Source organism: Bombus fervidus, chromosome 19 (genome assembly GCF_041682495.2).
Source record: "Bombus fervidus isolate BK054 chromosome 19, iyBomFerv1, whole genome shotgun sequence".
In the NCBI taxonomy this organism is placed as follows: domain Eukaryota; kingdom Metazoa; phylum Arthropoda; class Insecta; order Hymenoptera; family Apidae; genus Bombus; species Bombus fervidus.
In genome coordinates this window covers 3,357,215-3,380,590 of record NC_091535.2, presented here as the reverse complement: position 1 = coordinate 3,380,590, position 23,376 = coordinate 3,357,215, and the positions used below count along the sequence as shown (strand labels likewise).

Here is a 23,376-nt window from a genome sequence, read left to right as displayed (position 1 = left end):
ACAGTTTTAAATGGCTCGTTTGTCACAAAGTTTACGGATACAGCGATTTTATTGGCAATTAAGTAACATTAGGTGGTAATGACAAAATCTGCAATCACTTGCCAATCCAATATAAGAATAGTGTCCTGTGTTGAAAAGATAGTTGGTTCTTATAGATCGAATCTATCGTTGAAAATCGATTTTCATCTTTTATCCTTTCCCTGTGTGCAGGTGTTCGAAAAACTTATCTTGATATCGATTTACTGTAACGCTTACAGTCACTGTAAACTAGTTGCGTTACATGCAAGGACTAGTTCGCCTGGGATCAGCTAGAAAGTTGTAGGTGTCGCAACACCACGTTTCCTTTAAACGAACAGAAGAGAACCGCTTACGAAACCTATTTCAATATTTAGTCGAGCCGGCCAATTTCTGGGAATCCTCTCTCTCGAGATATCTCAAGTAAAACACTTAACCAATTGCAAGCAAATCTACACTATAAATTTTCTTTTTCCTCTTAAAATCGTATTATCCGAAAGCGTTTGCCAATTTTTGTTATATGCACGTGACAATCAGAACCTTTTACGAATTGTTATATGTAGGGACGACTAAATTATGAAACTTGCAGGAAAGAATTGCGAATAAAAGTAATATAAAAAAATATACAACGCAAATGGAAAAATGGTGTTTGCAAAGAAAAAGTTGCTGTTATGTTTAAATGTAAGTGAAAAATATCAAATAAAGATTCTTCTTTTATAACCTTATTTTTAGAACAATTCAATTTAACGTGTTTCATATATTTTACTTATCTTTTATCTTTCTTATCAAAACTTTTTACATGTAAAATCCTTGTAAGATATTTTCGAGATATTCAAATGATCTCACATCCTGTCAATTCTGTTGCTACAAACTGCAACAGTCTGTAGTATTTTGCATTCTGCAGTATTTTCAAAAGTGTTTAATCATCTTACGTTGTTTTAATGGATAAAATAAAAATTGGCATATTGCAATATATTGCACAAACGAGTTATGAATACGACAGTCATTTAATAATGAATAATAAAACAATAAATAACAAAAAAAAAACAGCAAACATAATATAAAATTATTGAGCTGGCAACTAAGTGATTGCGGATTTTGTCAATACTACCTAATGACAAAATCCGCAATCACTTAGTTGCCAACCTAATACTTACTTATTACTTGTCTTTGACTTTACTTTCATATCATTTACTGTATTTTATTATCACATAACCTATAAATTAGTCACACAGACTGTTCATCACAATACCTTGTCAAACAATGATCGCAGTGCGTATTTCTTGAACGTAAATAAGAAGCCACTGAGCGTGGCGGTAGCAGTTCGTTTACAATTTCAGGCGAAAGGTTGTCCGTCTCACAGACGATAGTTAAACAGAACATTGTTTTAGAAGCGAAAATAAGTGGAAAATGTAAACTAAGGTGTTTTCCTTTGAAACTTCGTTTTAAAAGAGAATTAAGTTTAAAAATATGTCGAGTATACGTGCACTTGACTAACTTATAGTCGAATAAAAGCCGATACTGTGGTAATAAGGCGAGATAAGTAAAAAATGTAGAATAATATTTTTTCATCGTATGCCTCGTTTTTCTTAAAATAATGTCTGAAATTGGAGTCGTTGACGCTTCATCCACGAGCTCGACGAACACGTTCAGCCAGCAGTTAGGCGAGTGCACAGTGCACGTGTACTCGATAAATTTCCAAACTCGATTTTCTCCAGAATAAAGCCTCATAAACGAACAAATTTTACTCTTTCTTTTCTCCACTCATCTTTCATCACTCATCCTCATACATTGTACGTAATGTAGAAAGTAGACAGTAATTTATCTCAACTTCTCGCGGAACGAACAGTTCACGTAATAAGAATTCGCTGATTCTTTCTATTAGGTTAACCTAAAAGGTTCCTTCGCTTTAGAAGAAAATAATAGATGCACAACATTTTTTGTTTTGATGCAAACGAAACGTGTCCTACGACAGCTAGAAGACTATCGAAGATAAAAACTACAATATTTGACAGATTAGGTTTCATGTTTGTATCAACATAGCCAGATGAAGCAACTGCGTACAGATAACGGAAGACATTTTTGAGACAAGCTAATAGTTAGGTATGATATTTCACTCATGCAATAGGAATTTACGTCCAGATGAATACATTCGTCAGCAATTTTTTCACTATGTGTTTAGTCAATTAATAAAATTAATAAATTCACAAGTTCATCGTAGTTAACCTTCGTGTTATCAATCGTGTTATATATTGCTTTGTAAGCCGATATTTAATAAACTACGATGAGATATTCACATAACCATCGATTCAAACAAGTTAGGTTAGGTTCGCAACTATGCGATTGCAGATTTTGGCATTACCACCTAATGGCAAAATCCTAATAATAGTTCAAGATTTTGTTCCATTGCATTTCATCGTTGAAGAGCGTTCTTTGAATTCACTTAATCGAGTACTAATTTAAATTTCGTTACAATAAATAAAATTCTAGAAGATAGACGATTATTAAATTAAAAGCAAAAATAAGTTTCTCGTAATATCTAGTTATATATATTTATTATCTACTTTTTGACATGTTCACGCATATTTTTATTCATTTACGAACCTTTCTGCAGAGTGTAGCTTTCCATCGTACGCGAGATAGGTAAAAAATAAAATTTCTACCCTCTTGCAGTTGCCAACCTTTTCCTTCGCGGCAACGTCGAACTGTACGACATGCGTCAACTTCTACGACGTTTCGAGCAAACATTCGCGATATGTACATCACGCAACGGAAGGATATACATACGATACACGAAACGCGAAACGTCTGGGAAACGCGGGGAAATCTGCTCACCGCCTCCAGGGAACTATGCACCGAAAATTGTACGGACTATTTGCTGCGATTCATATCCCACGGCATGGAGAATTCGCCAAGTGAATTATAAAGGCGAGCCACGAATTGCGAAGAAACAGCCAGAGAATTTAATTGAACGTTGACGATGTATTATTCCATGGCCGTTGCATAGAAATTTTCCTTCCCTAACTTCTAGTTTCAATTAAATTGAATGCTAACCCGCTGGTCATTCGTTGATTACTCTAGCGACGATTTAATTGTTTCACCCGCCCCTATTTCCTCAACTCGTTTTTTCTCCTCTAGTTTTGCTGAAATAGACGAAAACATAGTGGTTCATTAGTTGAAATGATTGCAAACAGATTCTCTGAAACGAATTGGCCAGCTTCACTTTTTTTAACTTTTCAGTTTCTTATAGTGGCAGCAAAAGTATTAACACACTGTTGTATTTGAGGTGATATTGGGTGTAGTGCGTTAAATAATCACTCGGTGTTTAGGTCAACAATATATTTATTAACAAGTGTCTTCTTTTGATCACGTCGCGTATTGCTCTCGGTTTCGCTAGTCAATCTCACTGCGCGGTTACATTTCGACTTTATCGCTTTCTGGTTCGAACCTAACTGTCGATCAGATTCGATTCTTTTCTTTTTGTCACCCCTCAATATCCCCACTATCCATGCGTTTGTTAGGCGTCTGCCACCGTTGCCACGCACGCCTTCTTCTCGAACATTCGGCAGAAGGACCGTTGGGATATCGATAGCTCATTAGGCACTTCGCTTCGGCGATATACATTGTTGCCAAGTGCCGCCCCATATTTATTGTAGCATTTTGCATACTAATTGATTAGATCGTAAGAGATTGAATTTACCTCGAGGTTTGCTATTATTTATGTTACCTTCCTGCGACAAATGAAAATTGGTTTTCATTAACTGGTTGTATCATTAACGTTCGACCCACCTATCCCCTCCCTAAAAGAAAAGTAGATGAAGGAAAGAAAAGAACAAACGACCAACTTTTATTTGTCGCAAGAAGGTGGCATAAATAATAGCAAACCTCAAGGTAAATACAATCTCTTACGATCTAATGAATTAGTATGTAAATGCTATAATAAATACAACAGTGTGTTAATACTTTTGCTCCCACTATACTTTTATCTACAATATACTATATATATATATATATATATACAGATATAGTGTATATATATATACACTTTTACTATATATATGTATTATCAAGTACATAGCTATACACAAATCAATGAAAACTTTGAAGTGCGACGTATCTCTTTCGAAGTTTAACAAAATTTAACACCAACGAAAACTCTCTGCTATCACATAACCTAAAACGCAAAGGTCTGTCTTCCATAAGAAAATTCTATTGGGCAACTAAGTGATTGCGGGTTTTGTCATTACCACCTAATGATAAAATCCGCAATCACTTAGTTGCCAACCCAATATATTCGTTCGCTGAAAGCAGAACCGAAATCTCGATCGAAAAGAAGAGGAACGATTCGTAGAGCACTCAAAGTTAGCGGCTGCGGTAATCTTCGTACATTTAATTGGACGTTGGTGAGAGCGGTTGGTGGAGATAGGTTCTCGTGGCAAAGTGCTGAGTTCGCGAGCTAAGACTCGTGTTCTGCTCGCGAGACCGTCGCCAGCCATCTTGCGCCGTTGAAACTTGTATCCGGGCCGTGTCTAGTCTCGAAAGGAATCGAAGCCGCCGGATAACAGCCTTTTAGACGAAATTGCCTCTCCTCTTCTCCCACTACAGACGTGAATCTTTGTCTTGGCACGGGAAAAGTAGGTTCCTCAAAAACGCCAGCCCTTGCTCCTTTTGCTTTCTCTTCACTGAACCTCTTATCCTTTGTTTTCTGCTTATCGATACAGTTTTCAAATGTTTCTCTTGGAAATGGGAAACTTGAGCTGCCGGATGCACGACGCGTTGCTAGCTCTCGCATGAAATTTGTTTTCGTATTTTAATTTTTCAAATGGGATGGTATACTGTTGATGTTGATGTTTGATTTGAAGAGGAAGAAAAGTTTGTTTAAAAAATAGGTTAATGAGGTTAGGTGAGAAAGATAGATAGGATAGGTAGGTGGATAAACGTAGGAAGAAGTTTAAAATCATATTTTATAGGTAAATATGAAGATAGAGGAAAAGTGGATGGTCATAAAATATCGTTTGGCTCCTTGTTAGGGGCAAGTTGAAAGGCCAAATCGTCTGGAGGAATTTGTGACGAGAATTACACGAGTCTTCTGTAACACTCTGTCGGACTAATCAAGTCCTGCAAACTGTATACGTATGCCAGAATGCTTGATGAACACGAGATTATCAGACACTAAATTCAAACTCTGGCTGAAATTCAAGTTTCCAAATATAAGTTTAAAATTCTAAATACAAATTCAAATGTTCAGACTCAAGTTCAAGTTCTGAAAATTAAATGTAAATTCATATAATAAATTAATCTACAAACCCAAGTCTTGAAATTGAGATTTGTCATTTTTAGATACAAATTCCAGCTTTCACGTGAAAATTCAGATCTTCGAATTTAAATATAAATCTTTGTAACAAATTCGAATCCGAATAAAATTTAAATCCAAATTTTTTCATACTTTCTTCGAATTGTCAAATTCAAGTCTTCGAATTCAATTCTAACTTTCCACATTTTTGAACTTGGGAACAAAACGCAAGCTATTAAAAAGAATTCATCAATGTACCAGCTGGATATTAAGTTAATAGTTTCATAAATCACGTAATCACGAAATTCCAGGAACAAAGGAATTATATTTGACCAGTTTGCAACTATCATCAGAACAACCAGAAATACGTAATAACCAAGCATCGTATATTCAAGGTTCGTTAAAGCAAGTTTTTATCACGCGTAATATGCAACGAGCTAACTTCGCCGAACTAATCGGCCGGGGCAAGTTTTCTCGGCCCCTTTACAGCCGGAAGTTCGATACCTGGGGGCCGGCAACTCATAATTTCATTTGCGCCTGCAACGCCTCAACTTCGTATCGCATTACGTTACCGGTGAATTCTCGGCTTGGAAAATCAGACGGCCGGAAAATTACGCTCCTACTGTCCGTTTGCTAATTTTTCATGGCCGATCGCAATCGAGAATCGAGATGTCGCCTCTGCCGTAACGAATCGCCTCGATTCCACCACTAGTAATGAAACGTAATAGACTCTGTCACGGTTCGAGAAGAATAGAGATAATGAAATATAGTGCAGATACACGGTTGATAAAACAGTCCACGATTTTTATTACACGTTACTTTCTTACACAATAGTCATTAAGACGATACGAGTCGTCTGTGATAGCGTTGCGTCTCTAAATGCGAATTTTTATGCATATTCATATTTATTGTGAAGGCAATATGCTTTGAATATTTGATATATTGTCTTATATCGCGTGCATCCTGTGTAATTTTCCACTTTCAGATTTCCTGTAAATGCATCAAAATCCGCAGTCTACTCGCAACTATAAAACTATATTAAAATTAGTTCTTAAGTACGAGATACGATGCAACAAAATCTGATTACATCCAATTGCATTCTCCGGTTTTGTGTAATGAAATATTCTGTTACGCTGTATTGGGTTGATAACTAAGTGGTTGCGGATTTTGTCATTACCACCTAATGACAACATCCGCAACTTACTTGCCAACTCAGTTGCCAACCAAATATAGTTGTGAAGGAAGAACGAACTAACTTTCTACCTTTTTTCTTTTTCCGAAGTAATACAATCTATTCCTTTTGGGGAAGAAGAAAGAACAAATTGTTTAACGTACAAAGATATATAATACAACATACCAAAATTAAATGCTACTGGGTGGTTCTGTAATTATGAAACGTATAATGATTCCTGTAGTTTGATAGAAATATATACATGATATTGTAATATATGGATATTGTAAATATATATATAATATTATAGCGGTTTTTTTGTAGTTATATGTTTCTTGGAATTGTGGAATTTTAAATATACCGAGAAAAAAACAGGTGAAGAAACCAGCATGTGATTAAAGTTTTGTAGGAAAGAAACGAGATACGAGGGTACGTACCAGTACGTATTTTGTGACACTGATTGATGATATTGCTGCACGTATTTAACCTTGGTGACGTTGTGAGAGACGAAGACACAGGGTATCTTACAATGAGACATTTTATAGTTATATGATGATAACGACAATATAATACGTGTTAGTATGTCTGTAGGAATTAGGTAAGAAACGTGGTTCGTATGCTCACAATAGGTTTCATTGAAAATATCATCGAGTAATTAGTAATTTTTTAGTAATTAAAAATGTATAACATATGCTTTATATAGTAGAAAAATATTCCAATATATATTACATATTTTAGAATAATCATGAGTTAGAGAACATAATATGCAACAATAATTATTAATATTTTTTAATAATATCTTTTCTGCTATTTCTGCGACTAAACATGTAGTTTTACGCATTTATTCTATGGAACGTAGTTTCCCCATACTTTTTTTTTTTATGAAACGTAGCTTTACATCTTTTTGATAATTTTATATACTTTTTTACTACTTTAGTTTTATACCATTTTACACGCTTCCCGATATATTACTGTTCCTACATTTCATCACATCGCTAATAGTTAGGTATGATATTTCACTCATGCAATAGGAATTTACGTCCAGATGAATACATTCGTCAGCAATTTTTTCACTATGTGTTTAGTCAATTAATAATATTAATAAATTCACAAGTTCATCGTAGTTAACCTTCGTGTTATCAATCGTGTTATATATTGCTTTGTAAGCCGATATTTAATAAACTACGATGAGATATTCACATAACCATCGATTGAAACAAGTTAGGTTAGGTTCGCAACTAAGTGATTGCAGATTTTGCCATTACCACCTAATGACAAAATCCTAATAATAGTTCAAGATTTTGTTCCATTGCATTTCATCGTTGAAGAGCGTTCTTTGAATTCACTTAATCGAATACTAATTCAAATTTCGTTGCAATAAATAAAATTCTAGAAGATAGACGATTATTAAATTAAAAGCAAAAATAAGTTTCTCGTAATATCTAGTTATATATATTTATTATCTACTTTTTGACATGTTCAACTTTAGTTTTATACCATTTTACACGCTTCCCGGTATATTACTGTTCCTATATTTCATCACATCGATCAATATTCATTAATTTTGTTATGGATATTCAATCGAAGAGATTAACCAGATTTTATTATTTTTTAGAAAATTATAATATCCATTTGTCTAATATTCTTATTCATTAACTATTTTTACTTAACCGATATATATTTTATTATTCTATTATTAACGCTATCGTATTTAATTTTGCTACTTTCTTCCGTTTGTGTGGAACGATTTATAAAAATACTGCTGGTACTTGAAGAATCGATTAAAAGCGAAAGATACAATCGAGCAAATTCGATTTTAAAATTCAAATTTATAAATTTCAAATTTAATCCCGAAGAAAATGGAAAAAATTCTAATTTCGAAATCAAGCTGCCGGAGAAGAGCAAGAACTCTTGAGAAAGAATTCTCGTCGGTTGTTCCGGCGCGAGTTATCATTCCTCCCGAACAGCGCGTACACATTCTCTACCGATAATAGAATGGAGGAACGGAGAAAGAAGTGACCCGAGGTTGATATATCTGGACGGTGATTCTGTCCGCGGTGGCTCGTGCTCGGAAAGCTCGAGAAGATCATTGAATTTTGAAGTGAAGCCACTTGGACGGTGACGCTGATGGGATTCGATTTCGAGAGGAAGGAGAACCGAGGAAAGAGAAGGATAGTGCTCTACTACTGTTCCAATATACTCTTCGTCCTCCGATCTTCTCAGTTTCATTAAATACGGGCCGTTTATTACTATAACCGCGAATCTTGCTTCGCGGTTTGGCAAAAGCCGGTCAATCCACGAGAAATTCGCGATAAGCGAAGCGAACGATAAAGAAGAGAACATTATTGTTGAGGTGAATTGTTATACGTGTTGAGAATTGTGGATCTTAGTCGCCGAAATAAATGTATATTACTCACATTACGTGTAGAAATGATATTAAAATAGTTTCAGATTTATTTAATGTGATTTACAAGATGTTCGTAGATACACATAGCACGCGTCTCAGCACTCTTTTTCTCTCGCCATCTTTTTTATCACCATGCGTACGCAACAGTTGCATTTTTCTGTTTTACCACACGCTGCGCATGCACTTATTCCCACACGCACTCATGCTCATATATATGTGTCACTATTACGCGGCTAATCTAGTGTAACACAAAATTATACATATCTCAATAATACGTGTTGATTTATTAAACAGACGAGTGATAAAGTTGTAATAGTTAGTGTATATTAGAATCACTTTAAATACAAGTACAGGGATAGTGTTCCGGTCGTAATCGTCGCTTGCTCAATGCTACTGTTCGATTCTACGCTCGCTATTCGATTGTGTCTCTCGCTATAATGACTGTCCTACAGAGCACGCTCGTCTATTTGTATCGACCGGTGGTACTACAAAAAGTTCTGTAACTCCATGTAGCTCCAGTTGACGATTAGAAATAACAGCGATAATATTTTGTTCGGAGTTTGTTTACCTTTAGACCTAGCAAACCAAAACAACGTTGGCACTGCAAGGCACAACAATACGAGTCTCTGCCGATTCGCATCTTCCGTTGACTCATGTGCCGCTACATTGTTATCGCTGAGCGTGAAGCATGCCTGGAATAGAATGTAATCGTAAAAATTTACGGTGCCCCGTGAGGAAACGCCGGGGATCTTCCGCATCTGTCTCTAACTGGAAGTATTGGAATATGCATGAGGAGATACACTAGAACAGCATTCCAGTTGCATATTATTTATTTCGCACGCAGCCTGAGTTCGATAGGTGGATGCAAAAGTGACGCGATGAAAAATTGAAAGCTCGCGTGGGAGAACAACGTTCAATTTACTTCTCATATATTTTTTGTTAATAATATACGATACTGAAACTGGAAATCACTTTACGCAATATGGTAAGGTGAATTTGGTGTAGGACGTGTAGGGTGCCAGAGAAATACTCGGCGGAGTTTAACAGTATTGTAGTATAGTAGTATCGTGGACGGATTGCCTGGGGGATATCGGGTGTGTGTTGTCAGTGTTTAAAAAAAAGAAGCATTTTTGTGAAAGTAATTAGTGACGACTGGTGACTGCGTAAACATAAACTGACGGAGCATCAAACGATATTGTAACAAATCATACCGTTACCAAACCTACTAGCACTATATTATTTCCTACAATATATTTATTAACGATTCTCGCTTTCCACTCTTTACGTACAACTCTCGATTCCAACTGACTATTCTCCCTTCTCGGTTAGAACTCAACTGTTTCCTTGATCTGATTTGTTTCTTTTTGTCGCCCCTCAATATCCCCACTACGCACGCGTTCGTTAGGCGTCCGCAACCGTTGCCATGTACGCCTTCTTCCAAACATTCGACGAAAGGACCGTAGGGATATCGATGGCTCATTAGGCCTGTCGGTATTTACGCTTCGGTGATATACTTTGTACCGACGAAACCGTTAGAAAGTTTTGTTGTCGAGTGCTGCTACAATGGAGAAATGATTCTCGAAAAGCGAAATAGAAATATATTGAATTCTTCGTAATTGAGATACTTCAATGAAAAATTTCATTCTGAATATGAATTACGGACCGCTTTGCGAGTTATAATTATAATTTTAATTGCGAGGCTCGATGTAACCGAAGAAAAAGAATTGGAGAAATTATGACAAAGTTGCAGTTGGAAATTAACGTAAAATATGATCTGAATTTTGAACGATAATAAATTGGTTTGTATTTCATTCCTACTATAAGAATTTTATTTTTTAGCTATCTATAAGACGATAAAAAGGAATTTGAAATACAAATTCTTCGATGTGTGATCTCATCCCAACTGATCTTAACCGTGAAGCAGCGTGGTCGATCACTATCATCAAAATCAATCACTACGTGCTAATACGTATTGTGTCTATCCATTTATTACATTTTTTGTTATATTACGTATGTTACATCACTTCCACATAAATGTCACTTTAATTTCGAGTCTTGTACAATGTACGACGTAACATTAAGCGTTGTGCATTTTCCATTTATTAGCGCGTTTCAGCGATTACGAAACAGGACTGTTCCTTGATAAACAATTAAATCCGACACTTGGTTCCCACACTGCCATTACCATGGAATGCTCGCGGAATTTTTTCCCAGCGATTTTTCTCTTCAAATATAGAAGATATATGGAAACGTTGGATCGCGCACTACTTTTGTACCGCTCCGTAGTACGGCGTAACGTTGAAAAGTAAAATCATGTCAGCGGCGTGGCGAGAAAGAAGGATATGGCTGTGCAACAAGCGGTAAGGTAGGTGGTCGCGTAATATTTTTCTTGTTCCTCGATTTGTTCACCTGCCTGGCTCACGGGAGCTTTACCTGTGCAAATGAAACTCGACTCTTGCCTCCGTTCACCAACCGCGCACGATGCCCAGCGTCTGGTGCCGTATTAATTCGAATGAAAGATCGTGCGGGCACGCAGCCCGTCGGCGCTCAGTTTGCTCTTGGGTTACCACCAGAGTATCGAGTAACGTTACCGAAGTAAACAGACCACCGATCGCTCGACGGATTATCGCGTATCGCCTGAGGACGACAAACTCTCCGTTGCAACGGTGGTTGATGGCTTTTATGTCAAACGTTTTCGTTTAGTTTTCAAAATCCGATCGATAAGACGATACACTCTGTTTTCTCTGATTTTTACATTTACTGGAAGGTAAAGATAATTTTAGCGATTAGCCTGTTATCGAGTGATATATGCAGCTTTTTATTAGTGCTTTATTCACTGGTTATATTTGTGTATACGTAAGAGTATTTGTTTAGATCGCAGGGTTAGGTAGAGAACAGACAGATTTTATTGAAAATTAAGTTTGAAAAGAAAATAGAGAAAATTGGGAAATAGGGGACGCAGGATAAAGGATATACTGTCCGATTCACTTTTTGAGTAGAATATTAGTTTTTATAAAATCAGATAATTCGATAAAGAAGAAATGCATGATAACATAAATATCTAGTTAATTCTCCTAGTAATATCTCTAGTAATATCTCCTATTATAAATTTTACGACATAAGTGATGCAGAACGAGGAAAGATTACAGTTTTATTCGATAAAAAATTAACAATTCATTGTTGAAAAAAAGGTATTGTTGTTAAAAGCTTAAAAATTGCCAAAAGATAATAAAATAAAATACACAAAAGAATTCGGGGAACAGCCAATACATTGGTGAAAATAATCTTTTATTTATATTCAATTTATAAAAAACAGTGATCAAATAATACTTTTTTATAAAATACACAATTTTACTAAAAGTATACAAGAAACGTATCACTAAATGTCATTCATATTACTTTTTACTAAAATTTTAAAATTTTATAGTAAATGGTAACTTTTTATTTTACATGACGAGTACACGCGTTAACAGCACCGAAATAAAGTTTTGCATCAACGTGTACACAAGTCGAACGCAGTTAACTGCTTAATCAAATACAAAATTCCTGACATTATACTTAACGTGTGTACATATGATTCGCTGACTTTCAGAAAATCAACAAACAAAATTCTACATCAAAGTTATTAATGAAATTCAGATAAAATTAAATAGTACACCAAGCCGCGAAAAATATCTGTGAACAAATTAATGTCAAACGCGAAAAAGGACGGGTGTTCGACGAATCGAAACCGGTGACCCATGCCGATTACGAAAATCAAACGAATCGCGGTTGCTTGCCTTATACGTATCGCAATGGCTAATTAACTCGAAATTCCCCCGTGAACCACGATTTTCGTCTGGCTTCCAGACCCTCGAAAAAGGAAATATCGTTTTCGTGAGTATCTTTTTCCCAGACGCTTCACTCGTGTAATCGCGTGGAAACCAATTAACCCCGTTAAGCTTCTCGCGTCGAGGAATTCGCGCGGCCGATACTTAACCACGCAAATGCAATTTTATTAACCTCAGTCTTAGCGGATCGCTTGCGTCAACGAGTCTGAGCTTGACGTTTGATGAAACTCGGAAACGATCGGATTCGTGTGAGAAAATAATTTTCGAATAAAAACAGAAACGTAGAACCAGCTACTAAATGTGACAACAACTTAGATCTATTAAGAAATAAGAAATAAGCCCAAAACCATAGAATTTACAAATTCAGTGCTACTCGTATTTCTTGTAAAACCTGGCACAGTGTAATTCGATATCTGGCAGACAGTAAACTCCTTGTTATCTTTAAGAAACTTTACCACACGCTAGCACAGAAACCATAAAAAAGATGAATCATTCTTACGAGAAGTCCCCAAACAAGTCTGTCAGCCTCGATATTGTCCGCCATTTATCGCGTCAAGGCTCGATGTATAGTCAGTGGAAGAAATATAAGGTTAGAAAATCTGTACTCATTCCAGGACTGTTCTTTTGTTGGTAACATATTTAAAAAAATTCCCTACACTCTAAAAGTACGTGATCATTTGGTATTCTTTATAGAGAAATTTAAATTATTGAAATTTAAATCGTGCAAGTTTTCATCATACAGAAATTTCACATTTTTTCCGCATATAAAAATAAGAATGACTGAAGTCTGATAGGTCCCGCTTTACCAGTTACGAGTGAAACCATCATCCAACGCTTATATGCAAATTTCACAACGATTTATCGGAAGCATATATCAATGCAGAAATAAATCTCTAAACGCGTGCATGAGACATCACGACGCATCTCAATCGAAACTAAAGAAGAATGAAGATGTAAAAAAGTGTTTACACATCATTCTACTTATCATGGCGTTCACACCAATTAATTAAACCCAAGTACATTAAACGTCGTACCAACCGACAGTGCTTTCATGCGACAACAAAGCTTTGATATTATGAAAATTAAACGTAGAAGCAAATAAAAAGACGCTTCGTTGCAAAGTAAGAGTATATGTGAATACTTTTTGTATTCACTGTATAACCCTGACATCCAACGTGTTATTGTACCATATTGCTGTGTTATAGTACACAATGCTTTACTTTATAACCTCATTACATATCCCTCTGAAAGTGTACACGCTCATTGGTCCAGGAAAAGGATATCACAGGGATGTCTGGACTAGGTCAGATGAACTAGGTCGAAAACGCAGAATCGTCGAGCCTAACAATTCGATTATCGCGAAGCCTGCGGCGTGTAACGTTCGCAGGTCATCCGCCTCCAGCTGAAATAGAGTGGATCCGCCGGTGTTGTCCAACACCTACACGCGTCAGCTTGGTTCACAAGACTTCCGTGAAGGTGAAACTGCGATAAAGAAGGCCGAAAGAAGAAGAGGGGCGGCACCTTGCTCCCGTGTGTGCGTGTGTGTGCGTGTGTGTGCGTGGTGGCAGCGCTGGCTTTCGCGTTCTCTACGTGCTGGAACGATTTAGTCGAGCCTAGACGACAGTCACGACCGGCTGTTTCGTTTTACGTTATACTTGGCCCACGTTTTTCATGCGTTCTTCCACCTTTCTGTGCAGATCGGTTGCATAAAACTTGCGAACGATCCAACAACGAGATCTTACGTACGAAGTTCAACGAATTCGTGATTGTAATCCGTTCTTAGGTCTAAAGGTTAATTTAACGCATAAATATATTCACAGGAAAGTACTTAATATTCTAGTAAATACTATAAACATTAGCATATTTAATAATAATAGTAAAGTTATAATTTAATATAGATGTTTGTAAAGTCTCGTTAAAACTGATTATTCGAACGATATTTCGAACATTACACGGCTGTGAAAATCGCAATGGAGAAATTTTAAGATGGCGAGGATGTTGATTTTCCGATTGTTGGAAGTTTCAAGGTAATTCGGTTGGTTTTACGTTGGTCGAGGATTGTTGTTTGGATATCGTGTTCCTGGATATCCTGCATGGGATAGCCGGAGATTCAAGTGTGATAAAAGATATGATGGTGATAAGCGCGTTGAAGCATGTCGCGAACGCGGCGACCAACGCTGTTCACTCGGCGACGAATAGCACCAGCGCTGGACACGGCCACGCCAATTCTGGTACGTTTTAATTATATTTAATCTACTCGTATTTCGTCCTACGTGTCTCCACTGTGTTCTAATATTATATTTAAACAATTTCTAAGTGCCATATTTCTTTATAAATTCAGAAAGTATCTTCTACACTGAAAAGTTCACAATTTTAGCAATAAAGAGGGAAACAGGGATTGGACTATATATATATAGCAGTATACATGTATACATGTATATACATGTATACATACATATATGACACATACGAGGTGTCTAAATTATTTTGTCCAACCTTCATACTTTATATTAGGTTGTCAGAAAAGTTGCTTTCGTTTTATAAGGAAATAATATTTTTTATAATTATATATATACACATGAATACATACATATATGACACATACGAGGTGTCTAAATTATTTTGTCCAACCATCGTACTTTATATTAGGTTGTCAGAAAAGTTGCTTTCGTTTTATAAGGAAATAATAGACGCACAATGTTTTTTGTTTCATATTAGTTTATTGAATTATGCACGAACATAATAATAGAAATAGAACGAAATGGATTATACCTAATTCAATAAAATAATATAAAACAGAAATTTTTGTTCATCTATTGTCATCTTATTTTCGGATAACCTAACTTTTCAGATAACCTAATACATAGACGAGCTTAATTTTAAGAATTTTGGTTTAAGACTCTATACCGTAAATATCATTATAAATGATATTGCCAATTTTTCAATTCTATAGTGTTTATTTTAAGATTAATTATTCTTTTTATTGGATAATAAATTCATAATTAGATATTGTATCGACAACTTTTAACTTCAAAGTGTTTAATTTCAACAATTTTTTTTTTTTTTTTTGAAGAATAGCAAATTCATAATTATTAAATATATTGCTAATGTTCAAATTCTGAATCATTAATTTTAAAGGAAGTTGTTCATCGAATAAGAAATAAATATATTCAGTTTCAACGTGGAAAATTACTTTTGATTTTATTTATTTTTACGCAAGATAAATGTCGTAACTGTAAGAAAGCAGCTTTTCGGAAATTAGGCGTATCGGCTATACAATTAAACGTTTAAGGTTTATCAGATCGTACAGTATCGATTTGGCACCAAACACGATAGCGAGCTATGATAATCGCTTATCTCAAATGTTCGGTAAAAGCCAAACGCGTGTATCGCGAGTGCCAGGAAACCGATCTAATTTCCTTCGGTTTATTAATCGCGACAACGTCGTTTAATTAGCCGTGTAAATCAGGCGACCGATTCCAATAATTCTAAACGTTTTTTCCTTATAAATCTCATTTTCGCTTCTCAACGTCAGAAATATTCCGCTTTGCAGCGGAATGAGTATTGCCAGAACAATAATTTTAATAATTTCTTATAACATGTAGAATCGAATATCGGTGTAAATGAGTGATGGTGAGTTAATAGTCGCGATAAAATAGCACGGCATTTAACGCGTTGATAGTATTATTAAAATTGTATTCAAAATACTAACATTATTGTTAAAGATATTAGTTCGTCAAAGTGCACACGGTATCGCCATAACACGCGAAATCTCGACACAACACGTGGTCTGTATCGGGCATAATGGTTCAACGCACACAAGCTTGTAATCCTGCTATTGAAAATATAAAGCTACGAAATTGCGTAGCGTTACAATTACGAAATTCCAACGATTTCGCGTTGTTCGCCTTTAACGAGCCTTAAAAATATATACTTGCCAAATTGGAAACCACGTTACATTGCTCGTTTATATGCGGCCTTGCAAGTGTTATTTGTCAAATTACAATCACGTTTGCATCGCTGTTGGTGAAATTTGCATATAAACGTTGCATGATGACTTAATAACTATATAATCGTTAAATCACTATAATAACAAATCCAAGTAACAAATCATTCTAATAACAAATTTATCTTCGTGTAAAAGACTCGAAGTTTTGCCGGCTCGAGTATTCGCGCTTAACGCTGTTGTACGCTGCAATGTTCGAGGCATCGTTTCACTGTGTTTTTGAATTCGAACTACAACGCTGGCGAAACGTCGGAAAGAAATTACTTTTAGACACATAACAGTGTTGTATACAAGCGTGAAATTTATCCTCGGCGAACCACGCCTAAAATCGATATGAATCGTAATCTTCAAAATTTTTTGTAGGTTATGTAAAATCGATTTTACGTAATACACGGAGAATCGATCGAGGGTTGTAAGAAAGATCGACCAGATGCTCGATTGGTTTCTTCGTCGCGTTTTTTCGCCGTTCTTCGGTTTATCTCGGTCGAAAGCATTCACGCGCCTCGCTCGATTGTATTCATATTGGAATATCGCTTACGCAAAACACGAAAGGTCACACAGACACCATGAGACGCGCATGAGAGCACACAACTTTCTTGTTTTCGACGCCCGCAGAACCGACACGTGATATCGCGATCGATAGAAACGATCGAATACAGATACGTATATCGAATTCGAATTCGATGCCAATCATTGGGTAATTATTGAATTTTATGTAACGCGCACGAGCGATTGTAGCCGAGAAATAAACAGAGAGAGGGATCGTATGGAAAGGTCAAAACACGGTAGATTGTGCAATTGGTAGAAAACGTGGATTCTTCGGTAATTTTCCACATTGTTCGGCGCAATTTTTTTCAGATGGCAGATTTGATTTCGCGTGGATGTTTCGTGTGATTGATTCTTGCTGGATATAAAAGATACAAAGTTTCATTCGATTACCTTTCGCAATTCGATGCTGCTACGGATCATTTCAGTTTAATCGCGTTCCTCTATCGTTCGAAAATCTTAACGAGAATATTACAAAATAATCGTCTGCATGATTTTTCTTTTCGATTCATCATAGACATTTACGGTCCTGCTTCCTGTTGAAATTCTAATTGAAATCTTAATCTATCGTTCGTTGAAACTAAAGTCTTGGAAGCTAGCTGCGATACATACAAACGCCATTATGACTAAAACGAACTGTTTATGCGACCGCTACGATAATTTCCACGGCACGAAGCAACTACAATCGAACACATTACCGTCACGATACCGTGCGCTCTTACGAGAACGAAATCGCAACTTTCTTGCCACGCCTAATGTCAAGAGCGCCATTCTGTCCTGTACTCTTCGTTCCAATTCATCCGCCATTCTCCATATCTAACGTACTAACGTGTAGTTACTTCCAAAGGGACGAGTCAAACGGTTACTCAAACCCGTAACGAGCTTCGAACTCGATTAATTTCAAACAACTAATTATTACGAGCTAATTACAATTTATGATGATAAGCGGTTTGAAGAGAAATTCTAATCGAAATGTGAAATTTTGTTAAAAACACGATCGAATGTGTACGTGTTATTATACAGCGGCTTTAAGCTAATAAATTACGAAATGTTGAAATTTTTTACACAAAAGTATATGTGTTACGAAAAAAATTGTATGTTTCACAGGAAAACCTAACCTGTGCTAATATTTTTCTACTGCTCACTGTACCAATTATATTTACATTTCTGTTAAAGTTGATTTTTCTAAAAGCAGCGCTTGCCAATTTTTAGATATACTAAAAATAAAAAGTTTCTGGAATTTATTCTATCGTTAATTAACACACCAATAGGATAACGTAATAGTGCGTTGACCTTCTATTAGACTTCGCGTGTCGGTCGGCCATTTTCGTTTCTATCCGTGTTAGATTACAGCTGGTGAAAAAATGGTGGCTGGACCTATAGGTGACAGACGGGATATTTTTATGGCTGACAAATAATTTATTTTTTCATGGCGCGTGCAATTTCAGACGAAATTGAGCGGGCGGCCGGAAACGTGCTGGTGTACGAGTTGATTGGAATAGCGAAGGTTGCTTGGTATTTCGACGAGTCTCGTTCGACACGTGTAATATTCAAAGTAGATGTCAGAGCCGCGTATAGGTTATGGAAACGGTAGAGTACGTCTCATTTCAAGACTTTCTTTCCGCTTTTAGACCGCTTTTCGCATATTGCTATTGTCAAAATTCCGAATGTACGAAACGCTACGAAATATTAAATATCGTTTTAAGATATTACTTTGGAAATAAGCAAGAAATTCTTCAACATATTTACATACCATCTTGGAAAAAGGTATATCATGGAATATACTTTCAAATATCAAGCGTATAAATAACAATTTTTTATTTATATTTCTTTCCGCTTTTTTCTCGATAGAATTGTATACTTCGGTTTGTTTATCCGTAACACCGTAGCTTATGCGAAACGACGAATACGACGAATCGTACGAAGCAAGGCAATTCATAATTATTTGAAAGTCAAATTTCACCGAGCGACTAGAATATCTCCGAGCTGCATCAACATTCAAGGACGAGTCTTCGAATTTCTGCTTCCACTTTTGTTCGCAAATCTGTCGCGAATAATTCGTTCAAATCTACAAATATATCTTTTTCCTCATTTATTAAATGACGAATGTCGTTTAATACTAGAATTTACTAGACGAATTTTAATACAGAGCTTTTTATTAATAAAAAATATTAGTAACTTGAAAACCAGGCAACGAAGTTAAAACGACACACTCGGTACGTTATCCTTTTCACTGGATTTCAAAATCCGTACAGGCTTCTCTTTAACCAAAGCCCCATTTCATTCTTTGCTATGTATTTTCCTGCACTGAGATTTATCTTTTGTACAGAAAAATAGCGTTAAGAGATCTTGCATGGGTCTGCCACTTCTTCTTCCTTTTTTTTCTTTTTTTTTTTTTTTATATAAAGGAACGCTGTTTCGCTGAAACGATGCTATGTGAAGCCACCTCTTTCATATAGAAACGTTCGCTCATAGAAATGATTCTTCATGGTTCCATCCGTTTTATAGAGAGAACCGCTCTCATAGAAACGATCGTAGAAACGACGCGGCGAGATTTATCTTGCCGTCAGACGGAATATTCTTTTAAACGCTTCCAACCGACTGGCTCGCCGTAATAAAAACACGAAGCATCGTTCTGCTACGCGTTTTCATCATTACCAATTTCCGTTCCCTCTGTTTATACGTTTTATACGACCCGTATACCGTGTGCTCGAGGCGGATGAATGTAACCGGAAGTGGAGGAACGTCGGCGGTTTCTTTGTACCCAAAGTGCATACGGTATTTCTGTCTACGGACACATGTAATATCGTGGGTCGAATATCAAATGATAATCCTGCTTAATCGTGGAAAATGATGGACGAGCTGAGTGAACTTTCATGTGTAATGGGATAACCACAGGATATTTAACTGAAATAAAAAGAAGAAAGGAAATACGTGCAAACAGTGAAGAGTGAAATAACAATGAAACAGTTAATGATATAATTGTGCGAAAGAGAAGGCATTTTAATTGAATTAAGACTGATATGTGTATCGTATGGTAAACGCTGGTAGATAATTTTTAAGGTTAGAAGTTTCATTCGCTTAGTGATGTTGATAGAGTTCAACTTTGGACTGTATTTAAGGCATAATTAGTTGCAAATATCATATAATTGAAAGTTTTTAAACATCTACAAATTAGATTCTGATCCGTTATCGACAAAGTTTTTAAGTTTCTTCCTTTCTGTTACTTTTTATACGTATTGAGGTTAGGTTGAGGTTAGGTGATCAATATCGCCTATTGACAAAATCCGCAATCACTTAGTTACCAATCCAATGCTTTTTAAAAACTTCCATACAAATGTTAGATTTCAAAATGTACTTATTCTCGTCTCCATTTTCCGCCAATGTTCCACATAGTCGACATTTATGAACAATATCTGAGTATCGACATAGCCAACGAAAAGAAGCTAACTTTCTAAAATTCCGTAGATCGAAATGATTAAACTTTCCAGGTTTTTAACCGTGTAAGATATGAAAGTGCTAGAAGGACAAGTCTAGAGCGAAGAAAAGCGAGTAAAAAAAGTGAAAGTCGTGCTGCGAGAAGAAGAGCCGGTCGTTTCGAACGAAACACCCGAGATATATCGTTCGTTACCAATTGCGATGAACGTTTCCGCGTAGACGATTACAAAATCACCGAAACCAGACACGATTTATAGAAACACGACATTAAACGCTTAGAAAACGATGGAAGGCGTGTAGTGAATGCCACAGTCAATAATTGTCTGTCACGGCATAATTGTTGCGCCGCCAATTTATTTCCATCATCAGCGATACAACTGCCGACTATTATGTAAGCACACTTATTTCTAACAGGATAATCAAAATGTCTGCGGTCCGAAAGCGAGAAAAAAGGCATGTGTAGTAAAGAAAAAAATCACTCTTTGCTGTGCAAAATGTATTTTTTTAAATCAAGGGCTTGCAACTAAGACGACTGTTACATTTTTTAGCAATGGCATGTAGCTTCCAGAACGTTGTACTTTAAAAAGTTGTTAATTAAGCCAACCTCAATCTAACCTCAACCTAACCTCAATTTAACCTCAATTTAACCTCAATCTAACCCCAATCGAAATGTCGGCTGCCTAAAAGCGAGGAAAAAGGCATATGTAATATAAAAAAAGCCACTTATCGCTGTGCAAAATGTATTTTTTTAAATCGAGGGCTTGCAACTAAGACGACTGTTAAATTTTTTAGCAATGGCATGTAGCTTCCAGAACGTTGTACTTTAAAAAGTTGTTAATTAAGCTAACCTCAATCTAATCTCAATCTAACCTCAATCTAACCACAATCGAAATGTCTGCTGTCTAAAAGCGAGGAAAAAGGCATATGTAATATAAAAAAAGCCACTTATCGCTGTGCAAAATGTATTTTTTTAAATCGAGGGCTTGCAACTAAGACGACTGTTAAATTTTTTAGCAATGGCATGTAGCTTCCAGAACGTTGTACTTTAAAAAGTTGTTAATTAACCTAACCTCAACCTAACCTCAATCTAACCTCAATCTAACCACAATCGAAATGTCTGCTGTCTAAAAGCGAGGAAAAAGGCATATGTAATATAAAAAAAAAGCCACTTATCGCTGTGCAAAATGTATTTTTTTAAATCGAGGGCTTGCAACTAAGACGACTGTTACATTTTTTAGCAATGGCATGTAGCTTCCAGAACGTTGTACTTTAAAAAGTTGTTAATTAACCTAACCTCAACCTAACCTCAATCTAATCTCAATCTAACCACAATCGAAATGTCTGCTGTCTAAAAGCGAGGAAAAAGGCATATGTAATATAAAAAAAAAGCCACTTATCGCTGTGCAAAATGTATTTTTTTAAATCGAGGGCTTGCAACTAAGACGACTGTTAAATTTTTTAGCAATGGCATGTAGCTTCCAGAACGTTGTACTTTAAAAAGTTGTTAATTAACCTAACCTCAATCTAACCTCAATGTAACCTCAATCTAACCCCAATCGAAATGTCTGCTGTCTAAAAGCGAGAAAAAAGGCATGTGTAGTAAAGAAAAAAATCACTCTTTGCTGTGCAAAATGTATTTTTTTAAATCAAGGGCTTGCAACTAAGACGACTGTTAAATTTTTTAGCAATGGCATGTAGCTTCCAGAACGTTGTACTTTAAAAAGTTGTTAATTAATCAAACAATAAATACATTTAAATTGTACAGCATCCTGTTTCATATACAAATACGTTGCTACTGCGAGTAATTGATAAAATAATATAGCCAGAAAGTCATTTTGAAAGGAGTTGAGATTTCGTTAGAAAATAAAGTCTTAAATAGAAGATAAATCAGATTTGTCTAAAAGATACAACAAAAGAAAAAAAAATCTCCATTCGCGAAAAAGAAGAAGAAAAAAGGAATCAATAGGTTCTATTTTCAGAGTTCAAAATGATTGTTATTTTTTACATTTCTGTCCGCGATTCATTGAAATTCGTCGGATGGTTGACGACGCATGGACAAGCGGAAGCTCGTCCGACCTCTAATATATTGCCGTGTTCGATTCGTGGATTTTCGTACGCGAAGGGCACATAATGAGCGTGCGTAGCCTTGCGAATATCGTTTGCAACGCAAGGCCGCGCGATTGCCTCGTTATCTACCTGGAAAAAACGCCAGGTGTTCGACGCCTGACAGTTTATTGTTCCTTTATAAGGTACGCGTGTTCGGATCACCCCATCGCGTTCCTGCATCTGTGTAAGTTCGTTAGTGCTCGAACCATTACTCTAATATATTAGATTGACAACTAAGCGATTTTGTCAATATCACCTAATGACAAAATCCTCAATCATTTAGTTGCCAACCAATAATAGTTTAGAACTAAACGTTTTGTCAAATTGAACGAATTGTACGTTCACGCGAAATCTTCCACACCGACCAGCCGTCCACGCGTATTCTTTATACCGAACCTAACCTCAACCTAACCCCAGCTGCTGTCACAGAATTCCTATCACCGTTTTGTTTCTCTATTTTTTTTTTTTTTTCCTTTTTATTCGGTTAAGGTTGTAATGCTGTGTTAATTAAAAAGAAAAAAGAATTTTTTCCACGGAATCAGAAATAAATTTGTCGATATGATA

The 23,376-nt window shown here is 36.1% G+C and overlaps 1 protein-coding gene across 6 annotated transcripts in view; it reads left to right on the top strand.

The window, feature by feature from the left end:
- The window catches only part of Btk29a (tyrosine-protein kinase Btk29A), a 351,109-nt gene that overhangs the window by 236,427 nt on the left and 91,306 nt on the right, over positions 1-23,376 (top strand). Inside the window, exon 1 of one of the 6 annotated variants that reach the window (XM_072021487.1) lies at positions 14,329-14,947. The exons of the other annotated variants lie outside the window; for them this stretch is intronic. Coding sequence (XP_071877588.1) covers positions 14,845-14,947 — 103 coding nt within the window. The 5' untranslated portion in view covers positions 14,329-14,844. Of the gene's footprint in view, positions 1-14,328; positions 14,948-23,376 lie in introns of those variants that run through there. 6 annotated transcript variants of the gene reach the window in all.